At 36.0% G+C, this 9756-nt stretch overlaps 1 protein-coding gene across 1 annotated transcript; it reads left to right on the forward strand.

Annotated features, from left to right (window-relative positions):
• The first annotated feature begins 203 nt into the window (after window positions 1-203).
• Window positions 204-4551, forward strand: LOC122302241 (protein ACCELERATED CELL DEATH 6-like). Its single transcript, XM_043113444.1, has 4 exons — window positions 204-297; window positions 1673-2655; window positions 2731-3244; window positions 4045-4551. The coding sequence occupies exons 2-4, from the start codon at window positions 1724-1726 to the stop codon at window positions 4549-4551; spliced, it is 1953 nt and encodes a 650-aa protein (XP_042969378.1). The 5' UTR covers window positions 204-297; window positions 1673-1723.
• Window positions 4552-9756: the final 5205 nt, after the last annotated feature.

Consider the following 9756-nt stretch of genomic DNA (forward strand, 5'->3'; position numbering starts at 1 on the left):
ATTTATTAATGTGTCAAAACAGATTGACACGACACGACCCGTTATGTTAATAGGTCGTGTTAGGGTTTGAGATTTTAACATAATAAGCTTAACGGGTCAGGTTAGGATTGACCTATATGACTCATTAATACGATTTGACACGACACAAATACGACCTGTTAACACGATTTGACACTCCTATTTAATTTAACTTCGTTGGGATGCACGTCAGGTCGAGAAGTTACGGTTGTGGAAAGCTTATTTCAGCGAAATTAAAGAAGCTGCTGGTCCCATTACTTATAATTAACTTGGAATTAAGTAAGGTTGTTTTTTACTTGTGCTCTCTAAAAAATAGTCCATCAATGATTCAATGGTGAAATGTCAGCTTGTACGTACGTAGTAGTGGTGATAGATTTTTATCCTAATTATAAGTAATTTGCTTGTGTAGTCAAGTTTTGTCCCTTAATACAAATGATTTTTTCTTTTTTTGTTTTACTTTTGGTCGAGAAATGATGGTTTTTTTTCTTAAAATCTATCTATAATATTCTATGTAAAAAGCAATGATGGCTAAGATGAACAATATTATTGAGTTTTACTACATACAAACAAAGTCGCGTACTAATCTACGTACTAATACTGATTCCTTCATACTTAAAAGTTAAATTAGCATTATTTTCAATAAAATCTATTTTTTGACCAATCACAATAAATTAGTATACATATTAATACACAAGTGTGCTTGCAACTAGATTTTTTTATATTATTTTATAACTGTGATGTGGGGTTTTATTCCAAAGCTTTTACCATATAAAATTTTTTATATTTTGGAAGAATTAAAGTTCTTATTTTAGATCTTAATTTTCGTCTTTTGATTGAACATTAATGGCGGCTTTGTTGAAAATTTTATGCATGCATTTCTTTTCTTCAGGATATATTTGATTAATTCCGGTCAAATCGAATCTGATACGGTATTAATCAGGTCAGATCCGGATTGATCCGTGAACCATTTTCTCATGGACGGTGCTACTCTGCCGCCCAGAGTGCACCGCTCCATTTGACCGCACGGTCAATTTTTTTTTTTTTTTCATTTTTCGTTTCAGATTTTTTTAATATATTTAAACATTTTTAAAAAATATAAAAAAAATATCAATACACTTAAAATCACTTTCTTAATCACTAAGTAAAAAAAAATTAAAAAAAAAATTTTGTGACTAGCAGTCACTTTAAGGGGGCACGGGGAGGCGGCACACAAGCATTTTCCTTTTCTCATAAGGGTCATGGGTTAATTTATATATAATATTATAAAAACATAGGATGGAGAAGATTGCAATGTTGGATATTTTGCATGAGTAATGATACCCACCCAACATATTTTATAATTATGTTTTAAGATGGAGATATTTTTATAAAATGGTGAATTTTTATAAATTATTTTATAAAAATATCTTAATTTAAAAAAATAGTTGTGTGTAAATTATTTTCTGAAAATATGAATTAACCAATTGGAGGCCGTTCATGTAAAGCTTCCAACAAAAAATTTGAAACTTATTGTCAATTTTAAGTATTGTTTATTAATTAATAAGCGCTAATATAAAAAGTAGATCTTTCGTCATTAATTTATATAATAACTTAAACGCATGTGAAAGCCATGTTTCCAAATAGATTCATTAATATTTTGTCTCCATAATTCAAGAAAATATAGTTTAAGGATATCGAATGGAGCCTTCCAGCTCGTTTGAGGCCAATGCAGCTAGTAATCATAACCGTGCCGAGCGTACAGATCAGGCCATCACTGCCATGGATGCTATTCTCTATAAAGCCGCGGCGGAAGGCAACATTGAGTACTTCGAAAATATATATTCACGATCCACTTGATCGGTTTCTAACAGTTAATAAAAATACAATCCTGCATATTTTCATTTCAAGTATCCATGTTGGAAGAAAAGAGAACAGTTTACTTTTCAAAATACGATCCTCCATATTTGGATTGCAAGACTCAGATGAGAAAAGAACCGACCCAGCCTCAGCGGCAGAATTTGTGAGATATGTACTTGAAAAGTGTCCGTCACTTTCATTGAAAGCCAATGAGGAAGAGGAAACTGCATTACACATCGCGGCAAGGTATGGGCATGTTTCCATCGTGGAAGTCCTGATTAACCAAGAAAAATCCCAGAATCAAGACGACGATCTCGAAAGTGGTGTAGTAGTTGGAGATGCTAAGGAGATGCCAATTGGGAGGGTGAACAAAAAAAATGATACGGCTTTACATGAGGCTGTACGTAGTAATCACATCGAAGTGGTAAAACTGTTAATAAAGAAAGATCCAGATTTTTCGTATGGTGCTAATGCTGCTGGCGAGACCCCACTTTACTTGGCTACCGAGAGAAACTTTTCAGATTTGGCGTCCGAAATTTTAGAGACATTGAAGTCACCAGCTTATGATGGCCCCCATGGTAGAACGGTTTTGCATGCCGCAGCTTTTTATGATAATGAAGGTATTTGCTTTTTTTCTTTTTTTTTTTTTAGCATTAATCTAGCGTACGTAACCATGCACAAGGTTCAATCAATCTCCTTAGAATATGATTTTGTTAAAAATTTTAAGCAATATCAAATTCATAAAATAAAGATTGAGTTTTTGTTCTCTATTATCCTAGGCATTAATCTTCCTTCTTTTTCATTAGGATAATTATTATATTATATATTTTAATATATTTAAACTATTTTAGAAATAACCAAAAACATTTTGAAAAGATACGGAGCTCTAAGTAAACAAGCAGATCACAAAAAGGGTTGGACTCCGCTTCAAGTGGCTGCATACATGAATAACATTAAGACAACACAACTATTGCTGGAACATGATAGAGAGCTGGCATATATCAAAGATGTAGACGGTAGGTCAGCTCTTCACATTGCAGCTCAACGCAACAGCAAAAGGGTAGGGGAAGAGATTGTGTCAATGTGTCCGGATTGTTGCGAACTGGTTGACCAAACAAACCGCAATGAACTCCATGATCTACCCGCACAGGGCCATTTGAGGAAGAAGACAGTGGAAATGATCCTAAAAAATCTGTCGTCTCTCTGGAGTCTTTTCAATGATCAGAAGGATGCCGACGGGAATACACCTCTCCACATCCATTGCAAGGCTTTTGGGTACGATCAGGGGCGCATGAATTCTCCTGGAGTCGATAAGAGAGTCTCCAACGAAAACAGCCAGCTTGATACTAATCAAATTGCTTCAACTAGGGAAAATTTGCCAACTCACGAGGTAAGTTATACGTAATCTTCCCTTTCTTAACCAAAAAAAAAAAAATTACTTAATATTTAATGCTTTTTTAAGCATAAATGTTGGTGGAAAGACTATATATAATAATGTAATTTGATGTAATATTTAAGATCGATTGAAAGTGGGGTCAAGCCTTCCCCGCACCCCGCTCTCGTGTAGGGGGGGGGTGTTCACCCCACACCTCGCTGGCTCCGCCTTCCCCGCAACGCGCTTTCGTGTAGGCGAGCACGGGGGGTTCACCTTGCACCCTCCCCCGGTGCCAGGGGCAAATCTCTCATCTGCCCCCACCTTGCCCGCTTTAATAATGCCCACTGAGTATAGAAACTATTTCTCAGTCTAAAAATAACCAAAAATACATTTAGGATCCAAATTATAAATTTAAATGAGTAAATATAACCATAATTTAAAAATTAATATCATAGTTTTTAAATTTGTTAATGAACAATAACTAAATCACTTAAACCTACAACGTTGGTGCATGGACTGCTTGCATATAAATAATGTATGTGTATGTAGAGTAAAGAGTTGTCACCCAATAGAATTTTTGGGGTGAAATTTGTAACTTCGTGCCGAAAAAGATTTTGGGAGATCAAATCCACCTGATCCGTTTGAAGGCTGTTCGGATAGGAAAAAAATTTTGGGACGAAAGTAGTTATTTCTTACAACACATTCGGACAGAAAACCTGCAAAATTTATTTTTTCTTTCTCATAAGAAAATTCTTTGGATTTGTTTTCTTTCCTTTCTACCTTGCAAGCTATAGAAAAATTCAAAATACTCACAGTTGGGCCAAAACACTTCTACACAAAAGAAGGAAGAGAATCTCGTGGAGTTTGATAAAGTGTATCAAGCCCATTTGGCAGTTGCTGCACTCATCGCAACCGTGACCTTTGCAGCAGGAATTAGCTTTCCTGGGGGTTTCGTTGGTGTAGGTGATAATCAACCACCGGGCTCTGCAGTTTTGTGGAATACGAAGGGCTTGGCAGACTTCCTCTTTTATGATATAATATCTTTCGTGCTATCTACTGTCACTGTCATATTCTACCTAATACCCTACTCGAATTTAGTGGATTACACCTGCTCTAAACTGCGCAAAAGGATTCCTGAAGTGGCATTTTTGTTTTCACCTGTGCTATCTTTCTTGTTATCTTTGTCACTTTATGTTGCAACTGTAAGTATGATGGCAGCATTTGTCACTGCCATAACTGTTGCGGCACCGGATTCAAAACTGCGCCTGCCAGCTGAAGGAGCCATGCGCCGGATGAAGTGGTTGTTAGCATTTCTTACTTGACATGATATGTTAATGCCTAATTTAGATATTTTTATTCCTCATTCAATTCTTGGCTTAACCGTCCCTGCTTTAATCTTAACTTCTTTAATTGGACAATTCCTACAATAAAATGATTATAAACTGTTTAAATAAGAGTTTGGAGATCTAATCTATAAAAACATTTTGAGTATTGAGATTTAGAGATGATAAATATCATTGTATAAACTATATATATATATATATATAAACAATCACTAGAAGAAATATCTAGTTTGGTGAAAATCATCATGGGAATCGATTTCAAAATGATACGTTGATTTAGAGACAGCAAATGGACCACTTAAGTTATTCAAATATTAAGCTACCGTACTTATGCTTGAATAACTCCACTTTACGACTGCTCGTCGTAATTAATTCTTAACCCATCGATTGAGATAGTCGTGAACTCACATGTCAAATAATGTGTTTGTTTGTAAAATCATTTTAGATCAAAATTCTCGCGCTGTGATGGGTGATAACATGTAGCATAGTGGGAACATGATTTATCAAGAGTTGGAATTCTTTGATTTGACTAATTAGAAGAAGAAAATATTCGACCCTGGCCTTAAGTTTAGTTTAATAGAATTGGACAACCTAACATTATTCTAATAATTTTATAGGGTTAAATTCATCACGGAAATTCGATGAAGGAATTAATTATTTACATACACACGAGAAGTCAATAAAATATTTTATTGGCCATATAAAATATACAAATGTAAACACGAGTGCAATCACTACAAAATATATCGCTTTTCTCCAAGGGGGCGTAATCGTGGCTAAAAATGCATTTTTTGTGGGTAAAAAAATCTTCCCACAAGTTTGGCCCGTGGGAGGCTTGTGGCGTATAACTGGCCGCAAATACTATTATTTGTCATGGTGACTGTAATTGGTGGGGACTAAACGTTTTTAACCATGGCATATTTCGTGTGAAAAGACTTTATTTCTCATGGCAAAAGTTCATTGGATTTCCAACAATCTCATGGAAAATGAGAGAATGCCACCATATCAGCCCGTGGCTAACATCTCCATTGCCATCATACCATATCGTGGGTGAAGAATGTCTTCCACCAGACCAAATCGTGGGCAATGGATTAAATACCACCATAGAAACCTGTGGGTATAGCTATATCTTCCACCAGATGAACTCGTGGGCAATATAACAAATAGCACCATAACAACTCCTAGGTAGAGGTATTTCTTCCACCAAAGCAACTCGTGGGTTATGGAACAAATACCACCACACCAGCTCCTAGGTAGAGGTATTTCTTCCACTAGAGAAACTTGTGGGTAAAGGAGTTTTATACCTCCAGCGGTCGTTGTGGGTATATATGTATTAGCCACAACTATCATGGTAGAAAATAATCCAAGCTAGAAACATATCCTTGCCCATTAGACATGATAGTGACGGTGGGAATTACTTACTTCTCATGAAAGTGTCTTGTGGCAAACACCGACCAAATATGGTGGTAAGAATGTATAAAATTATGCCCCACAAAACTTCACCCGTAGGAAATAACTTTTTTCCATGGTTTGCACCTGTAGGAAATATGTATAAACATGTACTTGCTAGACTTTTTTGAATTCAACCATGCTCCATGTAAATCCCATACGAAACCTGGAACCATTCTGTCACAAAACCTGATCCAACATATGGTAGTCAATGTATATTGATTCCCACAATTCAATATACATGAGGTGCTCGAGATAGGCAGCAAAGAGATAAACATATACTTTCTTCACAACCATATAACATAATTTCCCATAACATAAATATTTACACCATTCAAGAATGTTCCCATATTCATTGATGGAAATGAAAATACACTAATGTGAACTGTGTGTGAAGGAGAAGAGGATCAGCAGCATGATTACAACTACTTTAATTACAAAACCAGCTAAGAAGCTTCCGTTCTACATGTATTTTAATTCAGGTTCAACTTCCTCCAATTTCAATCTCCTGATAGCTCCATTTCCTTCATTTCTGGCCTTCATAGAGGGCTTCATATCACCAGTTAATGCACCAGCTTATATATCCTACTGGCTCTCTATGTTAGAAAATTCCCTGTGCCTCTGTTGAAAAAGACCTGAAAAGAGTGCATACATTATGTTATGATTTTAATCAAAGTCCAACTGACTTCAACAAAGGACATGATCTCCTGACTATCCAGATAGATTTATTAGTCATTGAGTGGTCCTTTACAATCATAACACTAAGGGATGTTTGAATGTAATCCCATGGTAGCTGACAAATGTATAGGATTGAGGCGATGACATTAAATTATCCAACAATGCAAAGCAGAAATTAGACTATGGGAACCCAATTTACACCATTTATAATTAATGGTCAGGTTATAGCAGATTGATATAAATCATACCCTCCTAACCAAATCCGGATACAATAAAAGCTACATCACCATTCATTATGACATAGGTGTACCCACCTGTTCTGTGTCAATATAGTTGATCAGTCCAGGTTTGATGAAGTTTTCCTAAATGCCAAATCCGGACCTAGCATACTGAAATTATTTCTGTGCTAATAATTGATCCATCATGGCAATGGTTCTAGGGATAGCATAATAATCCTATCTCATTAATAGATAACTCATACTCCAAAGTTAAATCCCACTCATCTTTCCCTATTTTCAACAGTTATGTGCTAACTTTTTTTCTCCCTAATATCCCATATGGTCATTTACAAACACCACAGCCAACCATTAATGCCTAATTATGTACATTGACGAAAACAAATTCCAAAACTGTGTTCTACACCACTGCTTCAAGGAACACCATGTCCACATGTTTTCAGTTTATGGTATAGTATTATCAGCTTCAATTACCATATAAAATACCATATAAAACATTTTAAATATCAGCTTCATTTCAGTATGAAATAGGGCATGCAGTGGTCCGTGTCTAATGATTGTGTATTTATTACAGCTTCAATAACCCAACTTTGCAACCAATCCTAACCATACTCCTTGAAAACCATGAAATCAGTTAATGCACGAATTCCATAAATATTTTCGCAACTGCTCAGGAAAAACTAGGGAGTGTTGTACACCTAAAATATTAATTATCTGTAACTCGTTCACAATCGAGTTTTAGTACTCTTGATAATAGAAATGCTCTTCAGTTCTTCACTTTTTTTATCTTTTGATCTAACTGTTTCAATCTCCTATATTCAATGTATATATACCAGGAAATTGTAGATTTGCACACATATCAAATACCTGGCAAACACTATACTTTTATTAAGTGACCAGACAACCAATGGCTGGTAACTGACTAAAATGTATGTTAACATCAGTCCCACCTATTATGATTTCCAGCTAATTACTCTTTCATCCCACTAGTCATTTCCTGAGCCGGTTTAATTTAAACAAACATGTGGTCTACCCTGAGGAGCATATAACAACATCATTCAGCTATGAGAAGTTTGTGACATTGACTAAACCACTAAAGGAGGCAAATATAATTTTTACCATCACTGGATCTGGAACTTGTCCAATTATGTTCCAGATTTTTGACATTTCTGCATGGTTGCCATTCATGGAATCTCTGAAATGCGTTCTATGCATGAATCCCCTGGTGCCATCACAAAAAACAGTGGGCTTCTCTAACACGTGATTCATCTGAGCCTCTGATGCAATCTAGTGTATCCCTGCATGGAAAAAATATCACAATCATAAACTATACCCACTCAGGTAATGAATATACACCAGCCTGGAAATTATAACTTCTTCTCAACTGTTATTAAATTGGATACTCACTCATTCTAGTGCCTTACCATTAGCAAATTCCTCTTGACCACCAAACATCTACCAACCACTTCCATATTATACCTGGTTAAATATTCCCCAAAACACAAACTGTCATCACTTACATCAAGTCCTCCCACCCTTTTTGTCAAAACATGACCCCCAACCCATCCCACCCCATACATGAATACTTTGGCATTTATAACTGTTGCCATTTCCAAGTTAAGGGGAACAAAAAACACAAAAAGCGCCATGACCTTCTTCAAAAAATGTCAGTGGAAGAGAGATGTTATGCATCTCCTTGAGTCTCTTGTTTAGACTCCCTACTTGTCCCCAACTGTGATGACATGGCCATACTTTGTTTGTTATACTTAGAAAACTGTTTGCGAAGCTCAGCCATATCACCCAAGAGTACTTCAAGTTTACTCTTATATAAGTCTGCAGATTCCTTGTTCCTTTCATTCTCCTCGGCTATATGTTTAAATGCCTTGTTCTTTTTCAAGAACGGGGAGGGCTCAAGTATGACTGAGTGGCCCAGCCCTTGTGCATACCCAGATTTGAACCCCAACACCTCCTTGAAAACATCACCAGCAGCTTCCTGAACATCCTCTTCAGTTTCTTTTTCATTCAACCTTTCTAGCATCAGATTCTGAAATTTTGGCAAAAAACACCGTAAAGTAAATGAAAAAAGCACAATTACGTTGAACCCTTATATAAAAAAATATATTCAGCTAAGAGGGAAAGATCTAACTAACATAATTATGTTCACTTGCTGCATTGATGAATTTCTCTTTCTTATTTGACCAGTGTGTTTCTTTGTAAAATTCAATCATATTCCGTGCCTCCTCACCCTTCAAATTCAATGATTGAATTTTTAGTATAAACAAACATTTATCAAAACAGCTTATAATCACTTTAATAATCAGCTTACCCTCTCTTCCATAAGCCTAACAAAAGATTTTCTCCCACTTGTATGCCTAACCTTCTGTTTTTTCCTATTATTGTTGTTCCTACGAGACTGCTCCTGAAAGAATATCAATATAAATCTTGTTATGCTGATACACTCATGTACTCATAAGTCTTAACGTGTATATATATAGGAATATTTATATAGTGCCAAAAGCAGCTCATTAATATGCTGAAACAGTTTGAAGGTAGATGGTTTACACACTAGTGGTCCTTACCTTGAATTTGGGGCTGGCCAACATTTGACATAGCCACTCCCATACATGTGGCTCCACCCATTCCTTCTGACCAGCTAATGCCTCCTCATGCGAGGTAAATTTCTTGTAGTGCTTGTGTAATTCATAGTGGTAAGCATTGTACCTATCAACTAGTGCGTTTGCTACAGCTTCGCGATGGTTCTCTCTAGTCCAATCCAACATGAAATCAGCCTGCATGGATATTGTATCATATCACATCTTCT

This window comes from Carya illinoinensis, chromosome 1 (genome assembly GCF_018687715.1).
Source record: "Carya illinoinensis cultivar Pawnee chromosome 1, C.illinoinensisPawnee_v1, whole genome shotgun sequence".
Classification (NCBI taxonomy): Eukaryota; Viridiplantae; Streptophyta; class Magnoliopsida; order Fagales; family Juglandaceae; genus Carya; species Carya illinoinensis.